General features: G+C 51.2%; 1 protein-coding gene across 1 annotated transcript in view; it reads right to left on the bottom strand.

Annotated features, from left to right (window-relative positions):
- Positions 1-17,780, bottom strand: part of myo3b (myosin IIIB) — an 80,013-nt gene that overhangs the window by 16,650 nt on the left and 45,583 nt on the right. The window contains exons 27-32 of the mRNA XM_079733849.1: positions 14,854-14,965; positions 12,553-12,715; positions 10,127-10,207; positions 7,097-7,193; positions 5,051-5,153; positions 3,960-4,083 (exon numbers count right to left, since the gene is read on the bottom strand). Of these exons, the coding sequence (XP_079589975.1) occupies positions 3,960-4,083; positions 5,051-5,153; positions 7,097-7,193; positions 10,127-10,207; positions 12,553-12,715; positions 14,854-14,965 (680 nt within the window). The remainder of the gene's footprint in view (positions 1-3,959; positions 4,084-5,050; positions 5,154-7,096; positions 7,194-10,126; positions 10,208-12,552; positions 12,716-14,853; positions 14,966-17,780) is intronic.

Below are 17,780 nucleotides of genomic sequence, written 5' to 3'. Positions count from 1 at the left end.
CTCCTCCTCCTCCTCCTCCTCCCCCTCCTCCTCCTCTGTGTCTCTTCAAAGCACCAGGTTCTCTCTCCCCCTCTCCGGCGGAGGTGCAGCAGTAATTGGCCGTGCGTGTTTGTGCCTCCACTTGATCCGCGCCTCGCTCCCCTCTCTCCTGACATGTGTGTTTACCACAACTATAATCTTCAAGGAAAAAAAAAAGCCTGTTAACATAAGTAGCTCAGCTTTCATAAACCATAAAGTCAGCGCCGACTGATCCGGCATCCTGTTTACTGCGGCGCTGTGATGCTATCGCCTCAACCTCCCCTGGATCACACTCACACTCTGTGTTTAACATCAGGGCGGCTCAGACACCTGCCACACGCTGCTCTCACGGCAATCATCTGTGTGTAGGTGCATGCGTTTGTGTGTGTGTGTGTGTTTGTGTGTGTGTTTGTGTGTGTGTATGTAAAGTATGTTAAGTATGTAAAGTATGCATGTATGTATGTATGTATGTATGTCAATATGTATTGCTGTATGCATGTGAATATGTGTGTATGTATGTGAATATGTATGCATGTATGTTTGCATGTATGTATGTAAGTATGTATGTATGTAAGTATGTAAGCATGTATGTATGTATGTATGTACATTTGTATGCATGCATGTAAATATGTATGCATGTAAATATGTATGTAGGTATGTATGTATGGATGTGTGTTTAGTGTATATAAGTGTGTGTGTGTGTGTGTGTGTGTGTGTGTGTGTGTGTGTGTGTGTGTGTGTGTGTGTGTATGCATATATGTGTTCGTTTTTCATTGCAACAGAGTGTGGAAAAATTCAAAAAGCTTCGTGTTCAGACATCTGAGAGTTTGCACAGAGTACTAAGGAATCAAAATTCTCTCCCTTCCTCTCTCTCTCTCTCTCTCTCTCTCTCTCTCTCTCTCTCTCTCTCTCCCTCCTTCTCTCTCAGTCCTTTAGCTCGCTCTCTCCTCTGCATTAAATGGAAGCACTGCGGGGCTATTTGGCTGACAGATTAAGAATGGTCGCCAAGCTCGGTGTCAACATCACTCAAACAGATAATTCACTCGGCGCTGAAGGGAACCCTGCAGCCAGCCGAGTTCAAAGGCGCGGGGAACAGGGAGGACTCTGCCTTCTGTGGCGGCGTAGCGGCGCGTGGTTGGGCGCAGGGCTTAGCCGATTCACGCATTTCCAACGCCCGGGACGGGGCCGGAAAGTTCCGGGGCATGACCGAGAGTTCCCAACCCCAACGCTGGAAGTTGGAGAGAGGGTGGAGGCGGGACGGGGGGTCGGGGGCAAGGGGTTAGTTCCATGGGGCTCATTTTTGTAAATGGTCGCCCCCCTTCTCTTCTCTGTTGGTGTCCCACAGAAGTCGAGGTTGACCCCGGGTTCGCACCCGGGGCGACGGCGGCAGGACGGGGCACAGGAAGAGACCGGGGCTCCTAACATCTGGCGGGGCCCGGGTCCCACGCCCCCCCCCCCCCCCCCCCGGTCCCAGGATGAAGGGAGGCCCTCAGATGGGATCAAAGCATGCCCTGGGTGCCGGGCAGGCCACCGCCACCCCCCACACTCCGCGTATTCAAATGAGGCTTCCTGAGTGCAACCCGAGCTGCAAGCCGGCCTCCCAGTGAGACGCACACATGCGCACGCACACATGCAGAAGCACGCACACATGCACACACATAGACCCACGCATACAGGCACGCACACACATATGCATGCACACACACGCACCCACGCGCATGCACACACACGCACACATACACATGCATGCACACACACACTCATTGCACACACATAGCCCCCCACACACACACACAAACACACACACACACACACACACACAGGATGAGGAATATGAAGGGTGCTGAAGGATATCTTTGTGATCTCTAACACGGGGTCACCTCCGCAGCGGTGAAGGCTGCGTGGAGCCTCTGCGGGGGGGTTTCCTCCCAGCACAGTCAGGGGCCAAATCCCCCAGCGAGGTCAGGGCACAGAGGACGAGGAGCGAGGAGGCAGGAGGCAGGAGGCAGGAGGCAGGAGGCGCGCGCTCCGGCGGCCGGCGGGTGAACGCGTGTTCAGCGTGGAAGGATTAGGGTGAATCCGATGCTTCAGAGCGGAGAACGCCCAGCGAGGAACGCACCCCCCCACCCCCCCCCCCCCCCCGGTGTCACCTTTCCAACTCCTTGTTTGTTGGGGAGGAGAAGGAGGTGCGTAAAGTCGGGCTGATATCTCAAACCAAAACACCAGCCGCACACACGCACAAGAACACACCCTTTGGCTCACGCCCAGTGCCGGCCCTGACAAATCTGGTGCCCGAGGCAGGAGTTTAGATGGTGCCCCTTGCATCGTAGCCCAAGGGCGTACTCTGGTACACATAAAGTGGGGGGGTCTGGTGGTCGACCCCCAGGAATTTCAGAGCGTCAAACACTTCTTTTCCTGTGTGCTGGTGAAATTCTATGCACCAATTTGTGCCTTTTCCGGATCAATATCGGGTCGAAATGTCTTGAATGATGTAAAAAAAAAAATGGGCAGATTTAATAAGCCCATTTTTTGCGACTTTTTGCAATCTTTCTAAATAATTGTCTTACAATAGTATTAGTATAGAAGTATTCCAATATTATGAGTTAAAAGTACAATTAAATGAAAACATTTAATTTCATCCGTAGGTGAAATAACCACTTCCCTGTCCTGCCTCCACCCTCTCCCAACTTCTAGCACGTATAAAACATAAAATATATAAGATTCCTGCATGAGGACATATTACAAAGAAGCCTCCTGGTGCTTGAGAACTGTCTGGACACGTGAACTATGTGCACATAAGAGTGGAGTAACTACACGTCTCTCTGTAGAGCAAGTGAGGCCAAACACACAGAAGACCTTTACTTTGAAAACCCCTTGTAAGGACACATGTTATGAACTGAACAACAGGGGGGCTCGCAGACCCTAAACATCACTCAAATAAAACCCACTAAATAAATCAATCTATCTCCCTTCCTGGTGTTAAAAAAACCAAAACAAAGTCAAACAAAAACGGGCTCAAGCTGATATCCATTTCCCGCCCTTTAATCACACGAGAACATATCCATTTCTCCCCCCCAAATCCCCGCCCCATGCTAGGGGGCGGAGGTCACCTGTGCCGCCGCATTAGAGAATTAGCCGCTATCTAACCCAGACCTGCTGTGGCGGGCTGACAGTAATCAGGCCGCCGGAGAGAGCCCTGTCTGCGCCGCGTTTCCCCGGCCTAATCCCGGTAATCTCCAGGCCGCGCCGCTAAACGCCATCCCACCTCCGTCTCCCACCTCAGACTGCTTTTAATAACATTAATGAAGGGCCGGGCCCCCCCTTCCCCCGGCCAGCCTATGGGTGGGCAGGCTGGGGGGGGGGTGTGCACATGCCACCCACCCGGGCGCCCAGGAGGACTAAATGAATGTAATTCAGCCGCCCGGGGCGACGAGGCAAAGCAAACATATGTTCAGTAAATCAGTGTTTGTGTGCGTTGTGCTCGTCACTGCCGCTTTGACAGCCGATGGAGGAGCCATTGATGATTAATTATTTTGCGAGGGGGAGAAGGGGGGAGAGGGGGGGGGTCGTCCGTGCACAGGGGAGAGAGGAAACGCTTTGAAGTGTCTGTGTGACTCGGGGAGGAGGGGGAGAGGAGGACAAAACATAACGGAGGAGCACCGTTTATTATGAGCTGTGGTTATTAGCATACTGCAGGCGAACTCACCCATCACACTCCCGGGCTGTTTGTTGTGTGTGTGTGTGTGTGTGTGTGCGAGCGTGCCCCTGTGTGCGCGCCTATGTGTCTATGTGCGTGCGTGTGTGGGAGTGCGGTGATGAAAGGTGGAGGAAAGAAACTCAAAATCCATTCAAAGTGCCACTTTATCCATTAAAGCCGTATTCCTCCTGCCTGCCTGTGTAATTACCAGCAGCCCCCGAGCCACTGTGCGTCTGGGGCTTACCTTGTGTACACTGGGTGTCTCTCAGCCCGGCTGGCTCCCAGCGAGGCCCCGCCACGCAGCCCTCCACCCGGCCTTTGTCTGTCTTCCCGTCTGTCACTCCTCTCTCTGGGCTGCCGGGCCCCCGCTTGAGGAGGAGACGAGGAGAAAGACGGCGCAAACAAACGACACCGTCAGAGAGAGAGACGTCAGATAGGAGCACATGAGCGCTGACGAGCGCGTTGTGTCGCGTTGTGTTGTGCGCGTCGTTTTTATTTATGTATTCATGTGCGAGTGTTGTGTTCGTTTATTTACCCCTTCCACCAACGGGGCGCCAATGTAACGCGGAACTGTTAATGTGCGCCGCAATGCTAATCACATGCTAATGCAATCACATGCGTTTCTTTATTAGCGCTACCTCCTAGCAAGCAGCTAACATACTGACTTAATTGTGAGGCGGAGAGAGGGTGGTGCAAAAAAAACAAGCACATGTGTAGTTTCCCCCATATTTAATTTTATCTTTGAATAAAAGAGCTATAGGAAAGTATTAATCTGCTTAACATTTCTAAGTACATTCTCCAAAGGATTTTGCTTTTTTTAATCTTACATATGCTCAGCAGAGTTACTGGCAAAAACTGTACATTTTCCTCATTTCATCCTTTCAACATCAAATGGTGAGCAGCAAAAATTGGATCCGACTTCAAAGAGTGTGATGTGCTCCAAGTCACGAAGTGGCTCTTCTATTTCACATATTGAATTCGAGCAGGATATCAAAGTGCTACCAAAGAACCCCAGGTCTTTACTAAAAAAAGGGTCTAACATCTGTAGAAAGAGAAGCGTAAAGACAAACCACCTCAGGGAACAGCCAGCGTTTATTCTCAGCTGTGAATTTCCACCCTTTTGATTCCCTCTCTCTCTCCTACATACCACCCAATCGGCGCTCCGGCGTCAGGGTCCGGAATGGTCGGGAGCGGGGAGAGCGCTCCTTTGTTTCAAGGATTCCCGGATGAAAAAACATGAATCCAAAAGAGCGGTGTAACCTATGTTAATGTGCAGCTGTGTCGGCTTTATGCACGAGTGGCGAATTATTATTATTATTATTATCATTCACAGACTGTATGAATTGGGGGAGTGAAATGGAAATGCTTGGCTTGGCTCTGGTGGGTTCTTACCTCTCCAACACGTGTGTGCCGCTGTCTGCCCGCGCGTCCGTTGATCCTGAGGAAAAATAAAGATCTGTTAAATCAACCGATTACACCGGTGATCATAAAAGGGGACGGCGTGTTATCGCGGATTATGTCGTCAACAGCGATCGCTCGTCGGTGTAATTATGAATGCGGTGCATAATACATACGCAAGAGGAACATTAAGTAACATCAACACCGCCTTTCCTGCCAAGCGTAGTAAGAGATTAAGTGAAGAACAAACGCAGCCGGTCGTGTGTGGACTTGGCAGCAACGCGGCCCGCAGAGTTGGACGCACACATCAAACTCATTCGTCGCGGAGACGAGGGGGAAGTCAGAAGCCGAGGGAACAGTGTGTAGGTGTGAATGTACGGAGAAGAAGAGAAAAAAACAGGGGCCGCATCTCGTCAAGAAATAATATCTATATGGAGAGACTCCAACTTTGATTAAACAGAATTGTTGAGTGGAGGTTTGAAGTTGTTGGTTTTTTTTTCCGTTGCACACACCAAGGAATATGACTGTAAACATGGAGGCACGCGGCGCGCGGTGAAAACACTTTCAGATGTGGAAATCTGGTCTTCAGAGTCGACGTCTGCGGGGGGGGGGGAGACGCGCACACAGTTGACCGAACTATTTGATAAATAAATAAATCAAATGTGGTTAAAGTGAGCAAAAGCTTTCTTCAGTAGATCTGGGAATGTGAATTGGCTTGGAAGTGCAGACCGGACGTGAGTCGGTTGGCAACCGACATTTCAAAGCCTGCGCTCATTGCATCCGCTCGCACTTCTTCATCTGCCCTTTTAAAACGTCCGCTTCATTCACAACACTATCAGAATAAGATAATTATATACATATATATACTGTATATATTTAGATACTAATTGAAGAGCAAAGGGCCGTTTAACAGTCCCTAACCTCGGCCATACTTGAACCTCTCGCCAAAGGTTAAGGGAATCTTCAATAATCTCAAACAGCTTTTATTTGAGCCAAGCTGTGTCGGTAACAGGCGTAGGGTCTAAACGCCTCCACCACTACCATCCCCACAGTACCAGCACCTCCGCCACCACAACCACCACCACCACTACCACCACCACTGCCACCACCACCTCCTCCACCACCACCACCACTGCCACCACCTCCTCCACCATCACCTCCTCCATCACCACCTCCTCCAGCACCATTTCCACCACCACCACCACCACCACCCCCTCCACCACCACCACCACCACCACCTCACCCACCTCCTCCACCACCACCACCTCCACCACCTCCTCCACCACCACCACCACCACCTCTGCCTTGTCCCCATGTGTTGCCTCCCCTGCTTAGCACATACCTCCCTAATGACCGGCCTGCCCCAGATGCTGAATAAACACAACATGCTCCTCAGCCGCACATCAGCAGCCATCTGGAGAGCAGCGTGCCCCCCACACACACACACACACACACACACACACACACACACACACACACACACACCCACCAACCAGACCTGAGTCGCGGTCAGACAAGTGAACTATCTCGGCGGAAGGATATTTATTGCGTCCATAAAAGCGGAGCGGGGCGGTGCGCTGGAAGGAGGAGGAGGAGGAGGAGGAGGAGGAGGAGGAGGAGGAGGAGGCGTTCTCCTGTGGTTCAGACCGCAGGAGAACGCCAGGGGAGGGGGGAGTGGCCTATCAGGGGGCTAGGATGGAAGACACGCCTTCTCGCCTGAGTTGACTTGATTCACACTTACACACACACACACACACACACATTTATAGCCACAAACAAACAAACACACACACAGAAACACATACTTACAACCACAAACACACACACACAGAAAAACACACTTACAACCACAAACACACACGCACAGAAACACACACTTACAACCACAAACACACACACACATTAAAAAGGGAAAACCGTGGCGGGAAAGTGAACCCATGAGATGAGCCGGGGACGTGGAGGAGAGCGGATGTGGATTCCTACCCAGAATGCTCCTCTTCGGCGGCCTTCCCAGCAGCCTCGGGGGGAGCGCTGTGTCTTCGGAGTTCGTGGTCGCGGCGCACACGATGGCCTCTGTAAACTAAGACACACACAGACACGGCAGTTAGACATTGTTGACCACACGCACACGCGCACACACACACACACACACACACACACACAGTTATCTCTTCCTAAACATCTACTGTGATTTATGACAACTCTCGGGATAGTGAGCGACAGTAACAACCGAAATTAAAACCAATTATGCCTGAGGACGGTCCTAAAAAAAATATATATATATTTACGTTCTGACTAGGGAAAGGGAGCTCAGCACCGCTATCAGGAGGAGCCTGTTTTGATACCGAGGGGGGGTTGTGTGTGTGTGTGTGTGTGTGCGTGCGTGCGTGCGTGCGTGCGTGCGTGCGTGCGTGCGTGCGTGCGTGCGTGCGTGCGTGCGTGCGTGCGTGCGTGCGTGCGTGCGTGCGTGCGTGCGTGTGTTTACAGGCCATTAAAGAACACCGGTGAGCGGCGCCGTGTCGCGTCCCGCGGTCAGAGGCCTCTGCGGCTCTAACTCGCAGGGTTTCACGCGGGAGGGGGGGGCTAATAACAGCGGAGCCGCATTGTGGGGCCGCTCCGAGGCCCTCGTCTCATGGATGGAGAGCATGTCCCCCCCAGGGGCCCGACGGAGATCTGAGGGCCCACCGGCCTCACGCATTAGAAAGGCATCTGTTTATTTTCAGAATGCAAATGCGGCCCACCTCAAAGGATATAAGCTGCGGAGAACACACAATGTGAATGTGCTGGAGTGTTCCGCTGGGAGGGGGGGGGGGGGGGAGGCACCACTTATGTCAGGTCCAGGCTCTCCCATCTCCTCACTGTGCCCACACACACACACACACACACACGCACACGCACACATTCTGCATGGGAAAGAAACGAGAGAAGTAAAGTAACAGAGAAAGATAAAAAGAAAGAAGGAAAGAATAAGGTTAGAAAGAGAGAATGACAGAAATAAATAAATAAAGAGAGAAATAAATAGAGAGAGACAGCCAGAAAGAAAGAGAGAAAGATAGTAAAGGAAGAATGAGAGAATAAATACAGAGAGAAAGAAAGAGAGAAAGAAAGAGAGACAGAAGGAAAGAAAGAAAGAAAGAAAGAAAGAAAGAGAGAAAGAAAAAAGAGAGAAAGAAAGAGAGAAAGAAAGAGAGAGAGAAGGAAAGAGAGAAAGAAAAAGAGACAGAAAGAAAGAGAGAAAGAAAGAAAGACAGAAGGAAAGAGAGAAAGAAAGAGAAAGAAAGAGAGACAGAAGGAAAGATAGAAAGAAAGAGAGACAGAAAGAAAGAGAGAAAGAAAGAGAGAAAGAAAGAGAGACAGAAGGAAAGAGAGAAAGAAAGAGAGAAAGAAAGAGACAGAAGGAAAGAGAGAAAGAAAGAGAGACAGAAAGAAAGAGAGAAAGAAAGAGAGAAAGAAAGAGAGACAGAAAGAAAGAGAGAAAGAAAGAGAGACAGAAAGAGACAGAAGGAAAGAGAGAAAGAAAGAGAGACAGAAAGAAAGAGAGAAAGAAAGAGAAAGAAAGAGACAGAAAGAAAGAGAGAAAGAAAGAGAGACAGAAAGAAAGAGAGAAAGAAAGAGAGAAAGAAAGAGACAGAAGGAAAGAGAGAAAGAAAGAGAGACAGAAAGAAAGAGAGAAAGAAAGAGAGAAAGAAAGAGAGACAGAAGGAAAGAGAGAAAGAAAGAGAGACAGAAGGAAAGAGAGAAAGAAAGAGAGAAAGAAAGAGAGACAGAAGGAAAGAGAGAAAGAAAGAGAGACAGAAGGAAAGAGAGAAAGAAAGAGAGAAAGAAAGAGAGAAGGATAGTAAAGAAAGAACGAGAGAAAGAAAACAGATGAAAGCGAGGCGGTGTGGGGGAGGGGTCTGTTCCTCCACGGTATTGACCCGTGCTGTATGCGTGCGTTACGCCACACAAGGTGTGCGATGCAGGCAACGCCGCCGCCAGATGAGTGCATCTCCCCCCCCCTTTAGGAGACAATGCCAGCTCTCCTCCCCTGGCCCTCCTCTCTCCTGCCCCTACTTGGCAGCATCCCGCCTCCCCCCTCCCCCCTGCCCCAGAGGGAGGGAGAGGGAGGGAGTGGGAGGGAAAAGAGGTTGGGGAGATGAGGGTAGGAGGCGTGGGGAGGGAGAAGGGAGGAGAAGAGGAGGAACGGGGGTAGGAGAGGAGGGGGAGGGACAGCGGGGGACGAGAGGAGAGGGAGGGAGGAGAGGCAGAGGGATAAGAGGAATAGAGGAGGGGTGGGGGGAGGAGAGGAAGAGAAGGGAGGAGAGGAGGGGTGGGGGAGAGGTGGAATAGGAGGAGTGAGAAGAGGAGGAGGGGAGGGAGAAGGGCTGGGATAGCGGGGGGGGAGAGGGGAGGGAAGAGCAGTAGAGAAGGGGAGGGAGGAGGAGGGGAGAGGGGGAGGGATGCAGAGACCCCGGCAAGGTTAATGTGTCCACTTTGATCTCCGTCAAGGCACACAGAGTAAGAATTAATTTACATCTCAGATGAAAAAGGTTGACAGTATAAAAAGGCATCTTGTTCCTGGTATGCGAGGGGCTGTGTAATAGGCCAGGAATGTGCGCGAGAGGAAGTGGCGAGGAAACAGAAGGGGATAAGCCCTCTCTTTGGCCTTGCGCTGGGACAGAGATGAAAGGGAGAACCAGGGAGATCGCTCCGTGCGCTGTTCTTCTGAAACGCGGGGACCCAATGCAGCCCAAACTTTCAAAAGGCTCCCTCTCCCTCTCTTTATGCATTATTAATTAATTATTACTGTTTCGTGGGCTACTCACCGAGATCAAAAAAGGCGTTTTCACAAAGCCCCCCCCCCCCCCCTCCCGAAAAAAGGTTCTCAGGCCTTTATCCCCTTTTTTCTCTTTTGAAAACGTACAGAGTAAAGAAAAAAAGCGGCGTACATTTCCACTGTTTGTAACGCCGGGGAGAGATAAAAGAAAATGGCCGCCCCGGCCGAAACATCAGAGGACGAGCGGATCTCCTTACCTGACTGAATGCGCACTGCCGCGCGATCCCGCTCCCCCTTCATCTGCTTCAGGCTCTGCCGGGCTAGGTACCCCCGCCATGCTATGTTGGGGGGAATACCAACAAAACGTTGGACAGTGAGTGGGGGAGGCATGTGGCTCAGGAGGTAGAGTGGGTTGGCTTGTAACCACAAGGTTGCTAGTTCGATGCCCGGCTCCTCCTAGCTATGGGTGTCCCTGAGCAAGACACCTCCCCCTAACTGCTCTTGAGGAGACGTCTGTCGCCTTACGTGGTTGTCACCCCCGTCGTTGTGTGAATGGGTGAATGTTAGGCGATATTGTAAAGTGCTTTGTGCTGGCCACTGGTTAGAAAACTGCTGTATAAATGCAGTCCGTTTAACATTTGAATAAATCTAAATGAACACGACGGACACACCGGTGACACCTGATTGTATGCGCACTGCACATACACACAAATAGTAATCGCTAAATAGTTTCTCCTGTGAAGTGAGCGGTGCTGTCGGTCAGTTTCAAGAGCCATTATTTGAAACTGACCGTGTTATTAATAGTTCAGCCATCTGCAAGATATTACTGGGTGAAATGCTCAGTGAGAACATCTTTCTGATCGCTCCCGGCTAATTTCCGACCAACTGAGGCATCTCCTCCCTGATTGGTTGGGGGGGAATCCATCTCGCCTTTCAATAGAAGGTCTGTTAAACGCAACACTCCTCAAAGGCGAAGAAACGCGGGGAGGGAGGGGCATTTCTTTTAGGGTGCCAAAAAAAAACAGTAGACAGTGAGTAAACAAATCTAAACGAACACGACATAACCACCCTGGTGCCACTTTAACGGGCAGACCGCGGCGCTAGGCGAGATCCCCACTTCAAACCGATCGGAGATGGCGCGGGCTGGTCCAGGCGATGCCTTTGAACTCTCTGAGGTCTTATTGTCTTTCTCCGGAGCACGGCACTTAGCCGCTACCGGTCGCGCCGCCGTTGCGCTTATCGTCCTCATCTCTCTTTCATGAGGACCGCGGAGCCAGGCACAGGGAGGAAGGGGGCAGGTGCCTCACGAGTAAGGGGGCGGCGGGGGGAGGAGGTCAGAGTTGACGGCTGAGCCCCCCGTTTTATCGCAGAGTGATAAAAGAGGGAATAACAGCGTTTGATGGGACGGGATAGTCTGGTGGTGAGGGGGTTGTTTTGACTCCCAGACCGGAGGGCTCGGGGTTGGGACTAGGGCTGAGCAATATGGTGAAATAAATCAGGTTACGGTTGTTCGGACGGATATTGCGATTTGGATGTGATTGGCAATTAGTGGGATTGGTCACGATTTCCATTTTCACGGTAAAGGCTATACGAATCGTGACGTGGCTTTTGTTGGGTTCTGTAACAAACAAACGTGTTTTCCTACATGTTTGTCTTACATTTCTCACAGTACTTCGTTTAAAATGGTGTTATACATTTATTACTACATATTTTGCCCAGATCAAAAGATTGCCACTGCGATTTGGGATACTGAACTCAGACATATTGCAAAGTGGATGATATTTGATTCCTTGTTTCAGCCCTACTCCAAACCCCTTAGTCCACAGTCTCCCTGCCAACACCTACCTGCACATACTGACGTGTGTCTAGAGATTATTAGGACAAACTCACTTTGGTTCGAAGCAACTTCTAGAAAAACGGCTCAAGAGTGAATGTTGCTAAATAGTTTCTAAATAAGTGAGAGGTGCTGTGGGACAGATTTAAGAGCCATCATTTGAGTGTAATGTGTTAGAAATAGGTCAGCCATCCGGAAGCTATTAGAGTGAAATGCTCTGTGAGAATATCTGTTTCTATCGAGACCATTTCCCTTTCAGACCACTCCCGGCTAATTTCTGACCAACCAGGGCATCTCTTCCCTGATTGGTGCCGGGGATCCATCTCCCCGGTCAATTCAATTTCTGTTAAACACAACACTCCTCAAAGGTGGAGAAACATACGGAGGGAGGGGCATTTATTATTTAGATTTTAGTATTTTCAAACCTGCTCTCTTCTGCTCTCTCTCTTCCCAAATCCCACCTCCTACAGGAACTCAAGCTAACAACAAGCTGCTCAATAACATTTTCACTGAAAGGAAAATATGCACTGTTTGAAAAAATGTGAACTTCCTTTTTGAACTTTGTAAAGGGCCCTCAATTTCTTAGGGCTCTAAAGCGACCTTTACAATCTTAACCCCTGTACAACGGTTAGGCAACCCATTGCCTCATTACCAGTGAGTGTGCCATCGAGTTTTGATTGTTTTTAGTCTTTTATATAACTTTATTATTGTGATTATTCAAAAAATCTATTTGAGGTATGTTTTTGTCCAGTTGGTTCGTGTTCACTGTATTTGTAACTCAAAACGAAAAAAAACAATAAACACATCTGGAAAAAAAAAACAACAACAACAACAAGCTGCTTCTGGTACCTGATTGGATGACCAGGGCGCCGTGGCTCCGCCTCTGCTTGACCTTGCGGTAGCGCCGCGCCCCCAGCCAGCCCCGGGTGTAGGCCTGCATCAACACCACCCGGGCCAGCACCCCCCGCAGGAGCAGGTTCAGCTGCTCCACGTGGAAGTACTTCAGGAACACCTGGAGCCCCGGGAACAGAACCGCAGAATAGAACACCTTCAGGAACCCGCCTGTAGCCCTGTACCCCCACAGAACACACCTGTACCCCCACAGAACACACCTGTACCCCTGTACCCCCACAGAACACACCTGTACCCCTGTACCCCCACAGAACACACCTGTACCCCCACTACACACTAGAACCCTCCTGTAGCCCTGTACCCCCACAGAACACACCTGTACCCCCACAGAACACACCTGTAGCCCTGTACCCCCACAGAACACACCTGTACCCCCACTACACACTAGAACCCTCCTGTACCCCCACTACACACTAGAACCCTCCTGTACCCCCACTACACACTAGAACCCTCCTGTACCCCCACTACACACTAGAACCCTCAAGTACCCCCACTACACACTAGAACCCTCAAGTACCCCCACTACACACTAGAACCCTCCTGTACCCCCACTACACACTAGAACCCTCCTGTACCCCCACTACACACTAGAACCCTCCTGTACCCCCACTACACACTGGAACCCTCCTGTACCCCCACTACACACTAGAACCCTCCTGTACCCCCACTACACACTAGAACCCTCCTGTACCCCCACTACACACTAGAACCCTCCTGTACCCCCACTACACACTAGAACCCTCCTGTACCCCCACTACACACTAGAACCCTCCTGTACCCCCACTACACACTAGAACCCTCCTGTACCCCCACTACACACTAGAACCCTCCTGTACCCCCACTACACACTAGAACCCTCCTGTACCCCCACTACACACTAGAACCCTCAAGTACCCCCACTACACACTAGAACCCTCAAGTACCCCCACTACACACTAGAACCCTCCTGTACCCCCACTACACACTAGAACCCTCCTGTACCCCCACTACACACTAGAACCCTCCTGTACCCCCACTACACACTAGAACCCTCCTGTACCCCCACTACACACTAGAACCCTCCTGTACCCCCACTACACACTAGAACCCTCCTGTACCCCCACTACACACTAGAACCCTCCTGTACCCCCACTACACACTAGAACCCTCCTGTACCCCCACTACACACTAGAACCCTCCTGTACCCCCACTACACACTAGAACCCTCCTCCACCCCTGTACTCCACCTACACACTAGAGCACACCTTCACACCACCTACACATCCTCAGATATATCTTACAGCGCCTTATTCTGATTCTCCATATGGCACGCCATATGTCATGGTGCGCAAGGCTGCTCCATCTTCTAAACGTGATCAAGGATCGTGTTGTCATTGTTGATGCACAACAACTCTCCCCAGTCCCTGCTAATCTATCTAATCTGCACAGCAGGAGGGCGGTGTGTCCCACGCAGCCCGTACACAGCCGAGACAGCGGCTCAACCGCGAGACGCCGGCAGGAAGGGAACATCCCACTCGGGCTCAAGTACTCAGGCAGCTCAGACAGGTGAACCCCAGGTGGTCCCAGAACCACTGCTTTGAGTCTCCGCGCGCTGAGCCATATATTCTCCTGACATGATACTTCAGCCTGTGTGCGTGTGTGTGTGTTTCTATGTGTGTGTCTGTGTCTGTGTGTTGGTCTATCTTTATGTGTGTGTGTGTGTGTGTGTTTTTCTGTGTGTCAGTGTGAGTGCATTTGTGTCTGTGTGAATGCATGTGTGTGTGTGTGTGTCTCTATCTGTGTGTGTGTCTGTGTGCTTGCGTCTATCTGTGTGTGTCTATCTATGTGTGTGCGTGTGTCTGTGTGTGTGTGTCTATCTGTGTGTGTGTGTGTGTGTGCGTGTGTCTATCTGTGTGTGTGTGTGTGAGTGTGTTTGTGTGTGTGAGAGTGTGTGCGTGTGTCTATCTGTGTGTCTGTGTATGTGGGTCTATCTGTGTGTGTCTGTGTGCATGTGTGTGCATGTCTATCTGTGTGTCTGTGTCTGTCTGCATACATACACACTGGGGTTTAAATTGAGACGTTAACTCTAATATGCTTGGAGCGGTCGTGGTAGAGGGGGGCGTGTTTCGAGAAGCACGAAACACGCTCCGTAAACACCATACACCAACCCGCCCGGCCTCTCCTGGGCCCCGGCAGCCCGGCAGACCGGCAGAGCGGCGTTCACCCATGAATCCTTCATGCTGAGGAGGGTCTCGTTACCTTGGTCCGTCCCAGGACCCAGTGCTCCAGCCTGGCGCGCTTCAGGATGGCCACGGCGTTCTCCGTGCTGCACGCCGGCATCTGGTGGGCGCGGAAGGCGAGGTAGTAATATCTGAGAGGGGGGAGAGAGCGCAGGGGGGGGCCGGAGGGGGTGATGAAAGAGAGTTAAAGAGTGATCTGAACCCAGCAGAGCCGGAGCACTTCAAGGTACGCCGAGAGAAAACATGGAATACAAAATAGAGGCCGCCTTGTTCCGCAACAACACGCGATTTCGACCTGTGATTTTTTTTCAAAGTGTTTTTCTTTTCGGTGAGTTTCTCTCGTGAGCGTTTCTCCAACGACTCTGAACCCGAAACACGAGCCCCCCCCCCCCCCCCCCCCCCCCCCCACACACACCACAGAGGTCCATTGTCTGGCCCCGTTTGAACACAGGTCCGTCTCCGATTACCGTGAGCGCACATCAGCTGTGGGTGGGGGGTGGAGTTGGGTGGTGGGGTTGGGTTGTGCTCCATCAGCTCCAGGACAAGTTCATCGCCGGCCCCCCGTCTGGGAGCCACGGCGGAGAAGTTTACAAAACACCAGCACTGTACGCGGGTGCGGGCGCGGCGTCTGTTTGTTCAGGGGCCCTCACGGGGCCCTGACGCGGGGCCTCTAACGCGGCGCTGCGGACGGCGTCGGCCGGAGAAACCCGAACAATAACAAGATAGGAGAAGAAACAAAAAACTTCTTTGAACTTCTATCTCCTCCCTTGGTCTCCCGCCTTTCATTCTAATTCCTGTTGATACCTGTTATGTCTTTGATGGTAAATACAAAGCACTCCTTAGCAACATCAGACGGGCCTTTGATATCAGAGCACACATTTAAATCAGGTTTTTTGTGCGCAGTTTAGCCATTTGGCGCGCTGGGCCCGCTCCCGCCAGGCTCTGCTGGGATATTAAGGACTTAATGCTAAGGTCTGCATTCTGGATGATACGGCTCAGACGCACGGGCGGACAGACAGAGAGACAGAGGGGCAGAGCCGGACAGACAGACAGACAGACAGATGGGCAGAGAGCCGGACAGACAGACAGACAGACAGACAGATGGGCAGAGAGCCGGACAGGCAGAGCGACGTACAGACAGACAGACAGACAGACAGAGAGGCAGAGAGGCAGAGAGGCAGAGAGGCAGAGAGGCGGACAGACAGAGCGACCTACAGACAGACAGACAGACAGACAGACAGACAGACAGACAGACAGACAGACAGACAGACAGACAGACAGACAGAGGGGCAGAGAGCCGGACAGACAGAGCGACGTACAGACAGACAGACAGAGAGGCAGAGAGGCAGAGAGCCGGACAGACAGGCTGACACACAGACAGACAGACAGACAGACAGACAGACAGACAGACAGACAGAAAGGCAGAGAGGAAGAGAGCTAGACAGACAGGTTGACATTCGGACAGACAGAAAAGCAAGCAAGCAGGAAGATGGACGGACAGAGAAACCAACATCCGATAGACACACAGATACAGAGACACACTTAAACACACACACACACGAGCATGCGTGCACGCACACACACACATGCAGGCAAGTGCTCACACACACACACACACACACACACACACACACGGCTCTTGATAGTGGGCTACAATAAAGTAACAGTTGAGGAGCAGAACTGAGCCCTTCCATACACTCACACACTAACAGTCAGGAGATAAAGCTCCCCCATCTATAGAGACCCCCCCCCACCCCGAGGGAGGCAGTCCGGCCGGCCGTCCCACCCCCTCCTCCTCCAAACACCATCAGCCCAACCTAATGAACTCTTATCTCCCCCCCCCCCCCCTTTAGAGGTGCCCGCAATCATTTTCAAAGGATTGCTGATCAAACACTTGTTTCCTTGTGTCTCAATTACATTTTTTTTTTTTACCTTCACAGGAAGATAATAAGCCTAAACTACCTGCTGTTTCACCAAAAAAAAGGGCTGGCTAAATGATCACGTACACCTTATGGGGAATGTTTAGCTCCGAAAATAATTGAGGATCCGATCCATTTCCCCATGCCTCGGACTACAGAAGCCAATCCTTCCGCCGGGCCCCTAACGATATAGCTCCTCGTTTTAATTGAGCCACATAATGCAAGGCCCCAGGGAGCAAAGGACCATGGGTAACTTTTCCTCTTTCCCCCTCTCAGGACACTGGGAAAAGAGACATTCTTCATAAATAATCAAAGAAATCCATTAAAATGGTTCCCCCCTCATTATCACGGTTCCTCCCTCTTTGAATTCTGGCAGTCTTCCCTTCACCGGCGTTTCCACCCTGGTAAGTTAAAGGGCCCGGTCTTCCACCATCACTAATGACGGCCAATTAGTCAGCCCCCTGCGCTAGGCTCAAGTTTGACTCGGGTCTAATTAAGGAACCTATGTTTCTGTGTGATGTAGAGCATGGGGCACCAGCCCCACCCCCAAACCTTGCCCTCCAGTCCCCGGGGCTGTGTCAGCGTACAGCAGGCTGCAGGCTGCGCTGCGTGGAAGGACTGAGAGTGGCTCGGGCAGGTGTTACAGTCGCCGTGATTGGCCCAGAATGATGTCATTACGGCCTTTGTTTAGGCAGCTCAGCGAACCCACTATAAAAGAACCAACATTGAAACTCAATGATTACTAAAAATGTAACAGTTCATTTAGGGAGTTTGTTTGTAGTAAACATTACAAATGTTGACTGTTTGGTGGATTTTAACCAGAATCATCCAGTGTCTGATAATTATTTGAACTTCCTCCATGCATCCTTCTACTGTTTTCGTCCCAGGAGCCCAGGGAAGTTGTTCCCATGTGTAGGACTCCCCTTTATTCTCTCAAAGAACCCTTCCTACACCCCCATCCCTCCCCGATCACCGAGGTGTCTCCACCTTTGGCCCCTCCCTCCCCATCACAGGGAGACTAAAGGCG

The sequence above is a fragment of the Pollachius pollachius genome (assembly GCF_949987615.1).
Source record: "Pollachius pollachius genome assembly, chromosome: 3".
In the NCBI taxonomy this organism is placed as follows: Eukaryota; Metazoa; Chordata; class Actinopteri; order Gadiformes; family Gadidae; genus Pollachius; species Pollachius pollachius.
Note: the sequence above shows the minus strand (reverse complement) of the source record. Positions and strands in the feature narration are given on the sequence as shown.